We start from the raw sequence: 18,414 nt of genomic DNA on the forward strand, positions 1-18,414 counted from the left end.
GAGTATTTATGGATATACTCGATGCAGAGCGGCAGAACCTTGGCCACGCACTGTATGTAGTTTACCTGATCACTCCACCTAGGCATATTGAAGTGTGAGCCGGCTATGTGGCCTATTTCCTTTGACCACGACGGACTATAGGACTTGAATAAGCTGAAAATTTAGTTGGGTTAAAAAATGATACGAAAGTCATTATAATATCTAAGACAATACTATGATATCTTGTCTGATGTCTTCTTTTGAGGTATTTCCCCTTCTGGTCATTGCCCTATAACGCAAATTACACCATAGCCGAAGGAAGGATAGAGGAGAAGTACTGAGTATCTCACTCTTATCATTCGATATATAACTTTGACAATGTATATACTATGTAGCTCTGTTTGAGGGCAACGCTGGTCGCTGGTCACGTGTGAATATATGCAATAGGTAATGCTCAACCATGTGAATAGAAAGAGATATTTAGGCAGATGAGGTGGCAAAGAAAGAATTGTCGAAGGTAAATTATTTATCTGTGCCACAGAAAAGAGAACTATATACCTATGAAGCATGGGTCGAGACCTTTTAGCGAAATATTTATTTACCGTTAGCTAACTTAAATCGAAAATCATTCAAAAGCAGTGAGATAAAACGGAAAAGGATATTGTTATTGTTGGGTCATTCTCATAAAATACTAAAAAAATCTAGGAATACAGCCTAGAAGAAATTCATAACATCACTCATAAATCGCCTAGTAGTTGCGCTGGCTGCCAAACGCCGCCTTATCGTCAACTCTGGGGTCAAGCTTGTTCAAAAGATCAGAGCCATGGCGACCAGTGGTATTTCCAGTCTTCGAGGTTTGGTTGTAGTTGGTACCGCCACCGGCTCCGTAGGAGTCATCGGCACCATAGCCAGACTGTCCAGTGGAGCGGCCAGTGTTGCTACCGTAGTTGTCGCTTCCAGACGCAGTGTTGCTGGATCCATAGCCCGACTGTCCGGTGGAGCTACCATAGTTGTCACTACCAGAGAGAGGCTTACCGGAGCCATATCCGGACTGTCCAGTGGAGTGGCCGGTGGTACCACCAGTCAAGGGGTTGCTGCCGTAGGTATCGCTCGAGCCATAGCCAGACTGTCCAGTGGAGTGTCCGGTGGTGCCGCCAGTCAAGGGGTTGTTGGATCCGTGACCGGTCTGTCCAGTGGTGCTGCCGTAGGTGTCGCTCGAGCCATAGCCAGACTGTCCAGTGGAGTGTCCGGTACTTCCAGACACAGGGTTGTTGGATCCATAGCCCGACTGTCCGGTGGAGTGACCAGTGGAGCTACCATAGTTGTCGCTACCAGAGAGGGGCTTACTCGAGCCATATCCGGACTGTCCAGTGGTGCTGCCGTAGGTGTCACTTGAGCCATAGCCGGTCTGTCCAGATGAGCGGCCAGTGTTGCTGCCGTAGGTGTCGCTGGAGCCATAGCCGGTCTGCCCAGAAGAGCGGCCAGTGTTACTACCGTAAGTGTCGCTAGAGCCATAGCCAGTCTCTCCGGTAGAGCGGCCAGTGTTGCTGCCGTAGGTGTTGCTGGAGCCTGTAGTTCCAGAGTGCTTTCCTCGGTTGTCTGTAATGGTACATCAAGTTAGTTATAGTTTTTCACAGTAGCTAGTAAATAGCAAGCTGAACTTACCGAGATCACTATCGACACGGGGGTCAAGCTTGTTGGCTAGCTTAGAGTCATGGGGGCCAGCATTGGTGGTGCTCGAGCCAGTGTTGGATGACCCATATCCGCCAGCTGTGTTGGATCCGTAGCTATCAGATTTGCTGCCGTAGCCTCCAGCTCCAGCACCAGCGGCAGCGCCTGTCGAGGCACCTGTCTCATAGCCGGAGCCAGAATTTAGGCCACCGGTTCCAGTACCACTGCCATAGCCTCCAGCACCGGTAGTTGATGCATTATTATAGCCAGCTCCAGAGCCAGAGCCATAGGTGTTGGAGCCTGCGCCAGTAGAAGTGTGTTTGCTAGGAGCGTTGTCCGTGGTGTTGTTTGAGGATCCGTAAGAATCGCGGGCATCTATATGAATAGAAGTGTTAACGTCACAGTGTAATGTCTCTTTATTAGGAACAACAAACCATCAATCTTGCTGCTGGATGTCTTGGATTCATCATGATGATGACCGGTCACGGCATCCTTGACTTTGTGAATAATGCTCGACATGATAGATGGTAAAATGCTGTGATGAAGTTGAAGTTGAAGTTTGAATGGGTTGTGTGAGTCAGATGGTTGTGTGCTGATTGAAAAAGGAAAGAAAAAGTGCTTCCAGTAGCGAGTTTATATGCTCTACGGGTCTTTGCTTGTCTTGATTAGATCATGAGTAGATAGATCTCTACTTGCGGAGACGAAGTGACGCCATAACGCGGGGGTTCCACGAGTACAATGTACAATTGCTGGTGAAACATGGATCAGAACCCTTTGGTTGTCCCGTTTACAGCTGTGATGACGTCCCAAACGGGTTTACACATCCAGATGAGTGTTCTTGGCTGAGAATGAGGAGAGCTATCAATGTCATCAATCGTCATGTCCCGGATCGACAAGACCAAGCACGCCACTGAGCTAAATCCATTGCAAGGATACCTTGTAGATCCGCCCGGCCATATGCCGACTAGGGTTTTATATTAAGTGGGCTTTTCCACAATTTCGTGCCAAGTATTCTCCAAGTTTAGCGTTGTTATACCATGGGAAATGCAAGGCTTAGCTATCAATTCATCTTATGGCTTCATCAGAAAAGTCTCTGGCGTTATTTGTACTCTACTCTTACAGAAGGTGTATTGGACATATCTAAGGCAAAGACTTTCTAGAATAATTTCTCCATTATACGCTAGTCCCGTTTTGGACAATATACGTCATAGATATCCCAGAGACACCTGGGCAGTTTCCAAGCTAATCCATATATGGTAAGTGGGACAAGATTTATCGATCGTCAAGTCCAAAAATATCTCACGGGTGTGCCTTAGTATTAAATTAAATATCGTAGAATGGGTTAGATGATTCGATCATCTACTACAACGTACAGTTTATAATATAGCTATTGTATTGACAACGCGATTCAAATCAAAAAATCAAAAAAAAGGCAGTGGATTACGTAGTTGCCTAGCAGTGCCCAGGTGACGGCATGATCGGCGGTGGTAGCTCTGGGTCGAGAAGCTTGGAAGAGGTATCAATCTATATCAAATCTACAATATATGTCTGTTATTGCGAGATCCAAAGAGGAGCAAGCAAAATACGTACCATGCCATCTTGTCAATATATTGTGCCATTGTACAAGTTGCAGTATTTGTTATAGTCCTTTAAATCGTCAATTTTTCTCTCACAATACTTGTTGGAGTCTTTTTTAACATATATTGTATCTTTCGACCTTGAAAGCACCTAGTGCTCTAAGTAAAGGGAAGAAAAGTGGTTAAGTAAGCCAATATAGCATCAAGCTCCAATATTGCTACCATTTTAAGGTCGTTTCCTTCCAATATTGTATGTTATACTTAATTGAGAGAGTCATGTGATTTGAGGCACAAAGGCTCAAATCATGCCTCAGGCTTACAGCACATGACACGGCAGGCATGCCGTCACCGACCCGGGGTTAGATAATCCACATCATGAGTTCATTCCCCTTCTCCACCTGACTTCACTTGCACTCACCTCTGTCAGTCTATCTTGACTTAGTTGTTCTCTTTGACTTGCCTTACACTCGCGTTGGTTTTAATCCGTCGACCTTTTTTTTCTTCAACCAGCCGTAGTGCTGCTCATTGCACTCGATGAGTGGCCGCCTGCTAGCTTGCCGCCAACTGTTGGATCGGTCATAAAGAGTCCACCCGAAGTACTGTGGTACAGCGGAGCCGCTGGCATCGTCAATCGTTCACACGATCCACCTCGTTTTACTGTTATTAGATATATCCGACCAAACCACTCTTCGATTAAAGTGGTAAAACCCATCTATCAGAGACATGCGACCGCCACGCCTGCTCATCGTCCTCTTCTGCCTTATCTTCTTTCCGATCCTCCTCACCTTCTTTTCTGCGCTTACATCGCCCGATGTAGCAACTCCTAATACGCTCGCTGGTCAGACAACTGGGCTGCGCGCTTTATTTTCTTTCAACATACCGTCGTCCCTTTTCCCTCCGTCGGCCATTATCAGTCTCACCGATGATAACTCGACCTTCTTCCTCGCCCGGCCAGCGGCATTTGGCCCGCTGCTGCCAACCAAAGGCCTCAGCGGTCAGTTATGGGTGGGAAGTGGGTTTGGCGAGGGAGGATTAGCTGGTGGTGTGGAAGGAGAACTGGGCTGCTCCGATATTCCTGGCTGGGGTGAGGGCACCAATCATAAGAAACAAGACAAAACCCCTAGGAGCGTGGAGCAGAGTTCCGGCATCTCCGGGGGTAGTACAGTGAATGATCAATCGTCAAACCGCCCACGGTCGGTGTCGCAGGCCGATACTACACCTCAGAACGATAGAGATGATTCAACCATCCCGCTCTTGACAAACGATGGCACCGACGATCATCTGCATCATCCCCTCCCTGAATCCGGTGCTTCTAACCCCGGGATGAATCAGAAGTATGGAGATTACGTCCAAAACAAGCCGCCTGCGCATGCCGACATCCAATCACTACAGGAAACTGCCGAAATCCAGGGTAAGGTGGTGCTGTTGAGTCGGGGTGGCTGTGGTTTTTTGGAGAAGGCCAAGTGGGCGCAACGACGAGGAGGGGTTGCTTTGATTGTCGGCGACGATACTCGGGGCGGCAACTTGGTCACTATGTACGCACGAGGCGATACATCGAACGTCACGATCCCGGCATTGTTCACATCCCACACTACTGCTCATCTTTTATCTTCATTGATTCCTGGACATGCCGGTGGAACTGCCAGTTTGGGAGATGTATTAAAATCATCACAAGCGAAGCTGGCAGGACAGGCTGATGCCGAAAAAGAACGGGTGGCAACTACTACAGCACCACCAACTATTCCAACTCCAACTGCCAGCAGCCATTCTACAGCCAAGGAGAGACCTTCGCCCTCGTCTCATTCGAAAGGCGGCTTTTTCCGTTCAATTGGTGCATTCCTGGGATTGTGCGATAAGAACGGAGGTTCGCGGCATTTGGAAGACAGCCGACGTCCGCCCAGCAGCGGCAACATTGACTGGATCAATCTAGGCTCACGGGATAAAAAAGAAGCCCCTTCGAGCGCTTGGAGGAGATCAACTGATCTCAATCACCGTGGTGGGGCCAATGTAGACGACGCATTCGACAGCCACAAGGCCGACATGTCCCCTGAAACTTTTGAGGATGATGACTTTGTCATCGGGGTTCAGGACTGGAGAGATCCCGACTTGATGCCTCCAAAGAGTAGCACACCTCCGACAGCTAGCACATCTGTACCTGGCAAGGATACCTCCAAGACTGTCAGTGCAGATAAAGATGCTGTTTCCTTGCCCAATGGCCTTCAGGGCGGTAGCATCACGCCAGGAAGTGGAGAATACCAGAGCATCGATAAATCCAGTGCGGATTCCCATGACACACGCCTCAAGGGGTCTGAGAAAGAATCCATCGGAACTCATGGGAAGTCTGGATCTTCTACAAAGGGCTGGTTCTCGAGTCACTTTGGATGGGGAGATGATACTCAACATGACCCTCAGCCTTCTTCGTCGCCTTCACTTCAGAAAAGCATTACAGTAGACCAGAAGATGGAAAATAGCCCTCACACATCGAGCCGTCTAAGCGCGGAGTCTTCTGAACACGAAGGTCTTTGGGTTACCATGACACCTACCAGCATGTCAACCAGCCCCTTTTTCGATACTTTATTGGTTCTTGTCGTCAGTCCTTTACTCACGCTGACGGTGGTTTATGCTCTTTTGCTGCTCCGGTCTCGAATCCGCCGCCGTCGCTGGCGTGCCCCGAAGTCGGTCATCGAACGACTTCCTGTCCGAACCTACCACACAATTGCTACCACTTCTTCCTCGTCTTCCAACTCAACGCGCCCCCCTAGTCCCGGTCCTCTATCCCCGACTTCCCCACTTCTTGGCAACGAAAGCCGGCCAAGCGCATCCCGATCAAACAGATCACGTTCACAAACATTCTCGGGCACTATGCTAGACTCATCTACCATGCCCAAGGAAGAGAAGTGCAAGATGCAAAACGGATCTACCTTGTGGCGACGCAAGTACACAGGAAGGCAGGTAGAGTGTGTCGTATGCCTTGAGGAATACATTGATGGCCAGAGTCGGGTCATGAGCTTACCATGTGGTCATGAATTCCATGTGGAATGCATGTAAGTGATATAAAATAATTTGGTCTTTGTTCTGACATTTTACTAACATCTTTTTTCAGTACCCCCTGGTTGACTACTCGTCGACGAACTTGTCCAATCTGTAAAGGCGATGTTGTCCGCTCGTTGGCCCATTGTCAATCCAGTGATTCTCGGTGTCATCGTGAGCAGTCCAATGATGACGTTCACTCCGCCCAGCCGATCTCTCGAGGCAGCGCATCTTCCGCTCCAGTACTAATCGAAGGAGCCAATGACGATACTTCAGATACAGAACAAAATGCAGGTCTCCTTGACGACCTTGCAAATTCTGCCCCACAATCAAGCTGGCGGAACCTGGCTACGCTTAGCTTTTCTGCTCTGAGCGGCGATACCATATGGCACCAGGCTCGCGCGGACCGTAATCGCTAACGTCTATATTCTATCACTCTTTTCGATTTCCTTTTTTTTAACCATTCCCCCCTCTGTCCTGTGGGATTGCTTTCCTTGTATTAAAGCATGTTGTATTAGCGGTCGTTTGGAGTTCCTTATAATTTGAATCTGCTTGGCGTTGGGTGAGAACAGTTCGGCGTGCTGGGCGGTTACAACATACCTACAAGCATTATTGATGCGGCTGGGATATACCGCGGGTCAATCATTCAAATCTTGTATGTGCTTATGTTATTTTGGTAGGATGGATATCTGAATTGATTCCATTAACGCTTGGTTGTCATCAACACTATTGCTATGCCGTGATCGTCTTTTTATCTGATATGTTGGCACTAATCACACTGTACACACTGTTCCTGAAGCTGTACTTATAATTGGTAGTAATCGAAGCTGTTCAGACTACATGTAAGCCCAAACGCTCAACCTCATTCCTTTTCAACATAGACATTCTGAGCAATATCACCAAACACATCAAGGGCATGAACCAACCGATCACGCACTAATTCAACACGAGGAATCATATCCCGTCCCAAAGGCAAGAACCCCTCACTCTCGCGCCCAGCGCCAGCCCCCTCGCCAACGATAACTTCATATATCGCCTTCGCAGCCTTATCCTTGTCGCCATCAGCAACAAGCTTACCAGTCAGTAAAACATCCAGGGTCTGTGCAGCCACAGATCCAGCATAGTCCACCGGTAAAGGGCTAGCAGGAGAACGACAACCGGTCCCGAACTGCGTGTTGAACACTCCCAGCCACACCGTCAGGAGACGGACATTGAAGGGCGCGACCTCTTTAGCGAGCACTTTACATAAACCTGCAGAATAGACATCGATACGTAAGCGAGAGCTCCCTCAACAGAAGATAAAAATGAGAACATACCATCCATAGCAGCCTTTGCCGCCGCATAAGCACCCATACTCTCCCTCCCCTCCAACCCAGCCCCAGAACTAACGTTAACAACAACGCCAAATCGCCTCTCTCGCATCCCAGGCACAACAGCTTTAATCAGCCGACTCGGTCCAAAATACACAGTCTCCATCTGGGCCCGCAGCTCCTCGTCCGAGAACTGCTCCACTGCACCAATGATCGCGTATCCGGCATTATTGACCAGCACGTCAATCTGGTGTCCTGCGGACTCGAGCTTGGATACCAGCTCAGATGCAGCGGTTGGGCTGTCGACGTCTAGTGTATGCCATTCGCCTCCGTTTTGGGTTATCTCTGATACTAGATCCGGGGTGCGAGAGGGTTGTCGTGATGTTGCGATTACTGTGTGGCCGTTTGATTGAGCGGCGCGTGCGAGCGAGAGGCCGAGGCCTGAGGAACACCCCGTTATTAGCCAGGTTAGGGGGCGGTTGGGTTTGATGAAGGTTGGTGTTTGTGTGGTCATGGCTGGTGCTTGTGTAGACATGGTGGTTTGTGGTGGGCGTTGAAGCGTTGAATGATAGATGATGAAGTTTCGACTCTGTGTCGTGGTATTGATTTGCAAGAAATTTAGAATAATGTCAGAATGGTAGCACGGCTCTTTTATACTTCTTTCTTGCTACTGCATTCCTCGGACTTAAGGTTGGCTGACGGAGTTAATGTAATCTCTACGTCTCAGCCTCGATACCCCCGGGGTTATGGTTGCATTTCCCAAGGATTTATGGTCTTTTTGGGGTAGAAACAGGACTTAGGATTTACTCCAATGCATGGTTGACAAAGATCATCGATTACTTGTTATCCAAGTCATCTCAGTACATTAACGGAGTACAACCTTAAAAGTAGTGAACATACCCAAATTGTCATGATTTCTACAGAGTAACTAAAATACAAAGCCCCAGCACCACAATCCATATAAACATACAAACCAAATACATATAAAGTGAATCCCGAAAAAAAGAACAAAAGTCAATGCAGTGTTAATGTTCAACGCGACCGCGGCACACACGACAAGCTACAACCGAACCGCCGGAACGGCAACGGCCTCAGCCTCTCACCGGGACAGCGAGGCATCTTCATCCCATTCTCGCACGGGGTAAAGTCCCACCACTCCATCCATTCAGCTCGAGGAATCACATACTCTCGGTGGCACACGGAGCAGGGTTGTCCACCCGCAGCGCGCACTTCCCTCGCTTGTCGCAGCAATGGCACAATCATCGCAGGATACTCGGCTAGCTCTTCGTCGGTGGTTTGCTCCAGGTAGGGAAGCTTGCTCACAGCGCGGAGCGCGACTTCGCGCATGGACGGGGCGTCGTTTACAGGAGATGTTGATCCTGATGGTGTGAGAGGTGATCTGTTGCGGGATGGGCTGTCTCCCATAGGAGTGCCCTCCATGTTCATGTAGGTAATTGGGCCTGTTGCGATATGGAGAGGGGACCAGCCCTTGCCGAGAGAAGATTCCTGTTCTTGGAATTCGAGTGGAGGAGATGAAGCCTCGTCATTCTTCATTCCCTTTTCATTGGTTGGTGCGTTGTGCCATTCTGCGATCTGCGCTTTTTCGATTGGGAGGAATGGGTTCGGGCGGACGGTTAGGTGTTTTAGTTCGCCCTGTTGCATGAGTTTGAGGAGCTCCCAGGGAAGGTAGGACAATTGATTGACGGAAAGGTTTAACACCTCCAGTGCTGTCAGTCTGCGGATTGTAGACGGGATTTCGGTCAGCTTGTTGTTTCGCAAGCTGAGGACTTTGAGGTGGGTGAGCTCGAAGAGATCGTTGTGCAAGGCTGACAGAGAGTTGTTGGGGAGATATATGCTGAGGAAGGGCTGCAGAGATGTGAAGACATTCTCCGAGACTGGGGCTTCCTTGACTGATGGAAGCTTCGTTAGGTGCTGTAGAGGTCGTAGGAGACCCGGTGGTATGGTTACCAGATGGAAGTCGCTGTGTAGAAAAGAACTATTAGGATCATTGGCTCGAACAAAGGGGGTATCAGACGAGACTACAACATCAAATAAAAGGGCAATTAATACATACCCTAGATCAATGCTCTCATGTCCCTTATCAAGACAATCGCCGACAACCTGCCGGGCAAACCGATGAGCATCGGATTCTTCGGGACTTTTAAGCACAACACGATTCTGTGTAGGCATGTTCTCGGTCTCAACGGCGAAGGGTGTAGAACTTCCAAGTTTTCTAGGATCAAGCACAGACTTGCGCAGGTCTTCCCCCCACGCCGAGCCATCCTCTGACGGCAAAAGCGATTCAGCGCCGGACTCATCACTCCCCATCCAAACACCACTATCAACATTCCTCTTATCCTTAAATTCCGCCCGTTTCCGCTTGGGGTCTGGCACCTGCTCCCCCCACCAAGTCCCACGATACCGTCGTTTGCGACCCGCGCCTGACACCGTCGCATGGTAGTTCTCCAGCCCGGAAGCCGGTATATCGTCACTGGAGAAGAGCGCAGGATCACTTGATGGCTGACTGGAGCGGTCATCGAAACGCGACAGTCGCTGCGTGCGCTGGAACGAGGAGACCGCTATACCTGTTGCCGAGGGGTTCGCGTTCGCGGGCGAGCGGTGCCGGATTCGCCGCGGCGGTGGGAGGGGGATCTCGCTGTCCATTGCGATTTTGGTTCGCGGGTTCAGACCAGTCTCTTGTGATTATCGGCCTGGCTCATTGGGTTTATATTCAAACACGGTTTTATGTGATGTTCGAGTGGAGGAGTTGCGCGACGCGTTGTGGAGACCCGCGATGAAGAGCTGCGGGTGTCAACAAACGCGCTAAGATGGCGCGATTGGGGAGATAAGGGTCTAGGATCCGGGATCAATTGAGAGATCTCCTATATTTTTGAAAAGAAGAACGACCTAACCACCTGCATGCCCGGTTGGAATGGAGATCAAAAGATAAGATCAGATCACACGTGCACGGGCATATCAGTTGACCCCGGAGCTCACGGCTTCTCCACTGAAATGTTGGATCGGCATGATCTTCTCTATTCTTTTTACTACGTTGCTAATACCGGGGTTTGCAATTGGAATGTTTGCAATTGGAATTTGGTATCAAAGGAGAGAAGAAATAAAGTGTCTATATTCTGTGGATGTCCTGGATATCAACCAGACCAGTTCGACTAGTAAGTCACCCACGACAACGTATATGGACAAACGAATTGAAATGAACAGGGTTTGAAGAAGAGAATAATAACAGCATCAACTCATATCGGTCCACAAAGTCATAAAGAAATGAAAAAAGAAATGGGGGTATTTGAAAAAAGCGTTAAACCGTTTCCTCTCCAAAAATTGGGTTTTCAGCCAACCGAGAGGTATAGAAATGTTAAAAGGTATAAGAAGAAATAAAAGAAGAAGATCCCGGCTCTGCTAGAGATGAACGGTAATCAACAAGGCAGCAGTCATGCAGTATGAATTGAGCGCAGTATTGGCCAATGGCTCCAAGTCATGATCGTTGCCTGCGTGAAGGCTTCTTGTTGACCAGTCGCGACATCGCGAGTGTGATTATAGGGCCTGGCCCACCATCACAACGATATATCCGGCGGCGGCCAAGGCAGCTGGCATGCCAGCGCCAATGTTGGTCGCTGCGCCGGTGGAGGTAGCGGCAGCGGCAGCAGCAGAAGTAGTGGAGGCGGCGAGGGACAAAGGAGTCGATGTTGAAACAGACATGGTGGTCAAGTTGCTCGCGCTGGAGCCCGCGCTGGAACTCACACTGGAATTAGGAGTTGGGGTCACAGAATTGACCCGAACCAGAGTCTTGGTGATGGTCATGGTTGCGGTTGAGGTAGTGATCTCCTCTGCGGCGACGAATGGAGCCGCAACCAGGCAGAGGAAGGCGATGGCAGTAGTGAACTTCATTTTGTGAATTGATTCGAAAGTGAATATCACTATGGAAGAGGGAGCAAGGTGATTGAATCGGTTTCAAGGTTTGTTGTGAAACGTTGGTGCGGCTCAAAGTAAGAGTACTTGGAGAAGAGATATGTTTCAGATTTCAACGCAAAAGAGTGAGCGTCAAAAAAAAATCGAATATAATGATTGTATAGAGCGCTGCTCAAACAGTATAAAACGAGTGACTGGTGAAATGAGTGTATATATGCGAAAAATCTCTAATGCACCTAAGGGAAAAAGGGAAAAGGAAATTTTACCAGGTGGCAATGCAGGCTAAATAACACAGACACGAGCACGTCTCGAACCTGGGGAAAAGGAACCATTCGTCCATCAAAGAAGTCTTGTGGCACTTCTGTTTTTTTTTCCCTTGTTTTTTTATATTATTATTGATTTTCAAATGAAAATATGATGATCCTATTGGCCCCTTGAACACGCGGACCCTGGCGCTATCCAAGATTGGGCTCCATCCCAAACCGAACTATGATATTCGAAGCCCTAAAAGCCAAAGGGTCTTCCGCACAGACTCTTGACGCCAGGGGTCAAGTCTGTGATTATTCGTATTGATGTAGTGAATTGCTAACATGTTTGCCATCTCACTTGATCTCGTAATTTCAGGGAAATCCCGAGAATTCGCCTTCACTTGGCCCTATAGCCCCGTGTCCCCGAGGTGCAGTTAATACGAGAAATTCTTCGCCTAAGTATACTCCATATGGTGTAATTTCGGCATTTCCCAATCACAGCCTAATCACAGCCTAGGAAATTTCCTTATTCAACATTTGCGAACCCGGTTTGGTCTCGGGGAAGCGCCTTTGCTTACTCCATACTTTGCTTGAACTGGCCCAATTTTACCCACTTTGGTGTTATGCTGTCATGCTGTTTTGGTGATTTTGGTTTTATTACCCCTAGAGTGATAGAATAACGATTCTCACTGGGCATCACAGACTACTGCAAGTGCTCACTCCCTCGCGGGGACTTCCGCCCTTCCGCCTGTTCCGGGCCCCTGACATCATGCGCAGGAACAATGATCTGAGATTCGGTGGAATCTTAAACATAAACAATAACAGACAATTCGTGAAGTATTTGGCTTCTTGATCTGACATCTTGCCTTGAAAAGTGATTCCGGTAGTGCCCCCTCCCCCGGTTAGCCGATATTGGAATTTACCTCAATTTGCCCCAGTTCCCACACTATTGAGAAAAGACTTTTTCTTTCTACAACATATATTCCGTAAGGCTCTGTGGATCATTTCCGTGGTTCCATTCAGGAACGAAAAACGAACGATCATCGCTCGGGCCTACTGTGTTGGGAATCTCTGCTCCGGAGCGTAATCCGGGGAGGAACGGTGAGTCATTCCATGTTGTTCACTCATTTATATTATTATCAGTCGTAGTTATACATATGTTGTACATTGTAGCGGACACGTTCTGTGTGTTGGCATGAACATGTCATTGTTGTAAGAGGGGTCTTTTCGAGGGGCTCTGGACTCTTTGGGCTCGCAAAGCCCTGCGTCCGTACCCACTTCGAACACGACCTCAAGAATACAACATAAGAAATATGACAAGCTATACTCTGTCCTGTCGATCGACATGAAAATTTTAAGATGATCATTATCCACTCCATAGCCCGTATCCATCCGTCTAAGGTCATTTGGACAAAAAAAAAAAAAAGGAAGGGAACAATGGAAACCAACTAAAAAAGGGGTGGCTCACTCTTTTTCCTCTCTGGCTTCGTGCTCAATCTCACATTTTTGTTCAGTGGCATTGCATGTGTAGGGTCCAAAACAAGGGCGAATAGACGGCGGTTGGTTGGTCAACAGAGGCCTAGGGGTTGGTGTCTCATAAATGAGGCAAGGAACTTGAAGGTGAAGGTCTTAAAACAATCGAATTAAATCTAATAAATTGTGTTGCATTCATTCTCTGTTGTTAAAATGCTTTTATGGCTACTGCTAGTATCTACTTGGGTACTTGTATATAAATCTATGCTTCGGAAATAGTAGTTTTTGACTACTACTATAATGGCTGGATAGGATATATGTCAGTTTCTAAGTACATTAGACTCATCTAGCACAGAGGACGAACCCGTCGCCTTTGACCAAATGATTCCATACGTTGTAGATCTCAGGGTAAAAAGTGTATATAGTATTAAAGCTCAAGCCTATCAAATTGTCAATTTCATTAGTTCCATCTTTTTAAATTATCTTCCTAGACTTGTCATTTTCAATCATTCCAGTTCTCTCTCCTACAGCGCAGGCTTTCCACCAATACCCCCGAACTGATTCTGCCAGAGGTTCTGATATCTTCCGCCCTCCTTCCTCAGCAGCTCTTGATGTGACCCGCTCTCGACAACTTGACCCTCATGCACAACAAGGATCCGATCAGCGCTGGAAATAGTTGAAAGCCGATGCGCAATGACAAATGTAGTTCGCTTGGCTCTCAACCTGTCCAACGCAACTTGGATATCCGATTCGGTGTTTGAATCTACGGCGCTCGTTGCTTCATCTAGCAGGAGAATCGGCGACTTCTTCAGGAAAACTCGAGCAATGGCTATTCGCTGTAGTTCACCGCCAGACAACTTGACACCTTGCTCTCCGACTGTGGTGTTGTATCCGTCCACGAAAGTGAGGATTTTCTCGTGAATAGCTGCAGCACGACATGCTTCATGCACCTCTTCATCCGAGGCCGAGGGCCGGGCATACCGCAAATTTTCAATGATAGATGCGTTAAATAAGACAGGATCTTGCGGGACGACGCCAATAGTCTGGCGTAGCGAGCTGAGGGTTATGTCACGGATATCTTGGCCGTCAATCTCGATTTGGCCAGAAGTAACGTCGTAAAGTCGGAGAAGAAGTCTAAGGATGGTTGTCTTTCCTGAACCAGTCATACCGACCAGTGCAACTGTTGTCCCAGGTTCGATAGAAATATCCACATCCTCGAGGTTCTTTAACCGAGAATCATAGGCAAAATCAACATGGTGGAATGAAACACGGCCATCGCCAGGTTTCAGTGGCATGGCCCACTCCCTGTCATTGACGCTGGGCTTGGATTGGAATAGGAAGAGTAGCCGCTCAGCATCAACTAGATCAGAAACAAGCCAGCGATATTGCGCGGAGAGATAAGCCAAAGGAGAAACGAGCGAAGACCAATACTGAATGAAGAAAACAAAGTCTCCCGTAGAGGAACGCCCCACAGAGATCTCGTGTACGATGAGTGAGGAGAGACCAACGAAGCAAATTGGCTTAAGCAAATCAAGGAGTGACTTGCCAATTGCTCGGCGTTGACCGAAACGGGCGCTGGCCTTTAGGCATAGGTCAACTGCTTCCCCGAAGCGAGATCTCTCATACGAGAACTGGTTGAAGTATGTAACAGTTTGCCAGCCTTGAACAGCCTGATGCATAATGCGAGTTTCGTTTCGCTGTGTCTGTGTAACTTCACGTCTGGCGTCCATGTTCCAGTTGGAGGTAAAGACCTCGGCTGCAACATAAGCAATAGATACTATAACCACCAGAAGGGACGCGTAGACGTTGAACTTCAAATAGAAAACCACACATGCAATAGCCAAATCAGCCACAGTCGGGACGATATCTAGAATGGCAACTTCTAAAAGATTGTTCAGCGCTCCACCTTGGTCGATAGACTTCATAACTTCTGCCGAGTCATTTTCAATATGAAAATCCATTGACAGATTCATCACATGGTTGAAGGCAGCATTGGTGATCTGACGATAAGAAAACTGCCTGATCGGGATCTTGACAAGGGACTCGATCAATCCTAACCCAGCTCCGCCGCGGATCAGCTGCAGCAGCGCCCATTTTCCTAGTGAAGCATACGGGGCTTTGTTAGCAAAGATGCTATCAGTAACATCTGCTAGTTGCTGAGGAATGAGAATATTCAGTGCTCGGTGGCATACTAGGCAGAAGATGCTGGTAACGATACAAAGCTGCACTTTGCGATTGTTTCTGGGGACCAAATAGGGCAGAAAGATCGAGAAACCTTTCAAATAATCCCACCAGCCCCCAATCGACTGCAACTTCTCATTGCGAAGCCTCTTCCTGCGCGCAGCTGCATCGTTCTTATTTTTAGCGGTGTCCGACTCGCTATCGCTCTTGGAGTCCACACTGCTATTATCCGAGTCGTTGCCATTCGCTGCGCCATATCTTGCGTGGTTACCATTTAGAAAAGGGCGCGACTCTTCCGAGGTCTTTTTCTTCCTCTGTCTGGTCTCAACTAGAATCGCAGTTGCCACAAAGACAAGCAAGGCAAGTCGGACCGCTGAGATGGTGATCTGCGTGATTGGTACCCATTGTCTCGGTTTGGGACACAAGGATAGCGCAAGGAGTGGACCTTCAAAACCAGCGGTGACCAAGGATGCTCCAGCCACTTCGTAGTTGGAAGGATTTTGTCGCAGCCATAGTACAATCCATACAACCGCTTGAGAGGTCACATGCACCAGGAACGGCTGAGAACTGTCCAAGTCATCGGTGGCGATTTTCAAAACCGTTTGACTGACATATGTGAAAACGATCAAGACAGACAAGATAACTCGGGGTCGACTGCGACGCTTGGAGCGGGTCTTTCTTTTCTTTACCGGAGCGCGATTAAATAAAACGCAGATCACAATGTAGAGACTTGCTATCAAAGTACAGCTATAATGAAGGGCCCGAGATGCTAGCTGAGTGGACATGATGGGAGGTGGGACGGAGGCTCAGTTGACAAACACTCCCTAGCAGAGGTCCTAGCAGAGGTGGTTTCTTATATATTCCTCAAATTTGAGCCGCATTCTTATATTCAGACCTCAGGTGTCAGACCAAAAGACTCCTCATTGGATAGCTATCAAACGGTTCATCATGCGCAATTGTTATTCAAAGCTGCCTGTGACAGGGTGGCTGGGGGAAGAGTGTCCTAGCGCCGCCTATCTAAACAAAATTAGGCTGTGATCTTAGGCCTAAGGGGGCAAAAATGCTTCATTATTGGGCAAATATGGGAAATCTGTAGACCGAACTAGAATCCACCTGCTTACACCGTAGGTTTGCTGTTCCTCAGTGCATTGATTGGCAAGCAGGCATGCCTTGCTACTTAACTTTGTCCTCCGTGCAGTGAGCATATAAGGGGCTGACAGTATTTTCGGTGACTCGTTTGAGCACACGGAATAAAGTAGTAAACCTGATTCTGATTATAGCACTGTAATATCTACCGAGCATTCTGATGTTATTATTATACAGCGACCGTACTTGTGACGTCTAGTTGCCTCCATTGCCCATACTCTGATATTGACCCTTCATCCGGGCACAGCCTACCTCTATATATACAAAGTTCGACTTACCTGCTTACTTGCATATATTAAGCCAGATAGTATGATTCCCAACTTGAATAACCTAGTATTAAGTCTCTAAAGTCCCCGAGATCGGCTGAAACAACAATCCAACATTCATATCTGCATCTTGTTTCGGGATTCACCGGATAAACAGAAGCAAACAGAAATGAATCACTGGTACAACTATCTGTTCGGTGGCAGATTACAACCAGAGGCCAGAGGTGACTAACAAAAAAAGCTTGAGAGTAGACTTTTCTATAGCTTAGTGATTATGATCAAGGTAGGGCAGAAAACAATGGCATGTCATTATAGACGAAGATCTTCGGCACTTCAAGGCTTATAGCCTTGAAATACTGTTTAGTCTGGGTAGTGGAGCCTGAAACAAAATAGATGTCAGTTCAACCATCAAATATGACAGTTGACTGCGGCTTTATTGGAAGTTTGGTGATTAAAGTGGTCAGATTCGGAATCAGCCACATTCCTTGCCCTTACTTTGAACCTCAATCAACAAGGGCAGTCAGACTGGGCCATACATAGGGATCCTTGGCCAGGTAAATTGATATCCCTTTGAGCTGGATGAACTCTCCCAATAAGAGTTATATGATTGGCCTCGTTCCTATAGCTCTGGAGGGGAGTTTCCTTTCCAATGATATGACTGGATCGTGGAAGTTAAAAAGAAAGGATATATTTTCACAATAACGCCTAACATGATTGGAAACAACTGAGACAATTGAACTTCAACATCCATGTTCTGGGTACTGCTAGATTATATACATCGCGTGCTGAAGTACCAAGTACCCATGAACCTGTCCGTCCCAGCCATATTTGGGTAGTTGTCCTGTCTCTTCAAACCACTAGAAAAAGTATCTCTTAACCATAGAGATTATATCGTACAAGGGACGTCGCCAGGGAGTGGTCATGTCGCATGTTTCCCGAATAGTCTTGAGACTGTGAGAAAATTGTGTTTACTGGCGCATAGGCCGGAGGGGGCTCTGTCGGGGGAGCATCATCGGGGGTCCTCGAGCACGGAGCCAGGCATCGTTTTGAGGTCCTTCAGAGCGAATGACACTGCCGATGGACATGAAGAGTCTATTTGAAGAGAAATTGATTAGCTAGGAATTCTAAACCAAAGTGGTATGACTTGTAAGCTCAAGGAGTTAACCATACCCGAAAGTGGCACCTGAGCCCAGCATGTATTTGCCCAGGGTCCGCATCACACCGTTAGGCCCAGCGCCATACTGGAAGATCGTCACAGTTCCTGCTCCCTGTTAGCTTATACGGCACTTCTTCATTTGGAGACTGAGTGGGACAAACCGATAATGAAACCCATGATGCCACCAACAGCTGAGAGGGGAGCTATGTTAGATAGAAGCTCTTGATGAAGGTTTGGTTGGTTTGCGATCACGTACTGGAACCCATCATACAACCCATTTTCACTAAAAAATCGTCAGCACATTATGTTCAACATATATAGCGCGTCCCAATAAGAACACCAAGCGGAGTGTGATCTATATCACTGGGTTGTAGATGACATACTCTTGTCAAAAGTTGAGGGAGCACCCCCTGGGCCCGCTTGAGCGGGAGGACCAGCAACGACAGGCAT

At 47.8% G+C, this 18,414-nt stretch overlaps 7 protein-coding genes across 7 annotated transcripts; 1 reads left to right on the forward strand and 6 right to left on the reverse strand.

The window, feature by feature from the left end:
- Nucleotides 1–727: 727 nt before the first annotated feature.
- Nucleotides 728–2,169, reverse strand: N7537_001372 (uncharacterized protein; the record flags this gene model as incomplete). The annotated part of the gene is made up of 3 exons (XM_056892430.1): nucleotides 728–1,578; nucleotides 1,645–2,025; nucleotides 2,085–2,169. 3 exons carry the CDS (start codon nucleotides 2,167–2,169, stop codon nucleotides 728–730), a joined length of 1,317 nt encoding a protein of 438 aa, XP_056757425.1.
- A 1,781-nt stretch (nucleotides 2,170–3,950) lies between these two features.
- Nucleotides 3,951–6,676, forward strand: N7537_001373 (PA and RING finger domain protein; the record flags this gene model as incomplete). The annotated part of the gene is made up of 2 exons (XM_056892431.1): nucleotides 3,951–6,271; nucleotides 6,331–6,676. The coding sequence occupies 2 exons, from the start codon at nucleotides 3,951–3,953 to the stop codon at nucleotides 6,674–6,676; spliced, it is 2,667 nt and encodes an 888-aa protein (XP_056757426.1).
- Nucleotides 6,677–7,119: 443 nt separating this feature from the next.
- On the reverse strand, nucleotides 7,120–8,102 carry N7537_001374 (uncharacterized protein; the record flags this gene model as incomplete). The annotated part of the gene is made up of 2 exons (XM_056892432.1): nucleotides 7,120–7,508; nucleotides 7,574–8,102. The coding sequence occupies 2 exons, from the start codon at nucleotides 8,100–8,102 to the stop codon at nucleotides 7,120–7,122; spliced, it is 918 nt and encodes a 305-aa protein (XP_056757427.1).
- A 497-nt stretch (nucleotides 8,103–8,599) lies between these two features.
- N7537_001375 (leucine-rich repeat domain-containing protein) lies at nucleotides 8,600–10,231 on the reverse strand (the record flags this gene model as incomplete). Its single annotated transcript, XM_056892433.1, has 2 exons — nucleotides 8,600–9,548; nucleotides 9,642–10,231. 2 exons carry the CDS (start codon nucleotides 10,229–10,231, stop codon nucleotides 8,600–8,602), a joined length of 1,539 nt encoding a protein of 512 aa, XP_056757428.1.
- An 888-nt stretch (nucleotides 10,232–11,119) lies between these two features.
- Nucleotides 11,120–11,473, reverse strand: N7537_001376 (uncharacterized protein; the record flags this gene model as incomplete). The annotated part of the gene is made up of 1 exon (XM_056892434.1): nucleotides 11,120–11,473. One exon carries the CDS (start codon nucleotides 11,471–11,473, stop codon nucleotides 11,120–11,122), a length of 354 nt encoding a protein of 117 aa, XP_056757429.1.
- A 2,266-nt stretch (nucleotides 11,474–13,739) lies between these two features.
- Nucleotides 13,740–16,181, reverse strand: N7537_001377 (uncharacterized protein; the record flags this gene model as incomplete). The annotated part of the gene is made up of 1 exon (XM_056892435.1): nucleotides 13,740–16,181. One exon carries the CDS (start codon nucleotides 16,179–16,181, stop codon nucleotides 13,740–13,742), a length of 2,442 nt encoding a protein of 813 aa, XP_056757430.1.
- A 1,595-nt stretch (nucleotides 16,182–17,776) lies between these two features.
- On the reverse strand, nucleotides 17,777–18,414 carry N7537_001378 (MGR2/ROMO1 family protein; the record flags this gene model as incomplete). The annotated part of the gene is made up of 5 exons (XM_056892436.1): nucleotides 17,777–17,900; nucleotides 17,979–18,069; nucleotides 18,126–18,155; nucleotides 18,221–18,247; nucleotides 18,348–18,414. The coding sequence occupies 5 exons, from the start codon at nucleotides 18,412–18,414 to the stop codon at nucleotides 17,777–17,779; spliced, it is 339 nt and encodes a 112-aa protein (XP_056757431.1).

This window comes from Penicillium hordei (genome assembly GCF_028827395.1).
Source record: "Penicillium hordei strain IBT 12815 chromosome Unknown utg000001l_segment0_segment0, whole genome shotgun sequence".
NCBI classification, from domain to species: domain Eukaryota; kingdom Fungi; phylum Ascomycota; class Eurotiomycetes; order Eurotiales; family Aspergillaceae; genus Penicillium; species Penicillium hordei.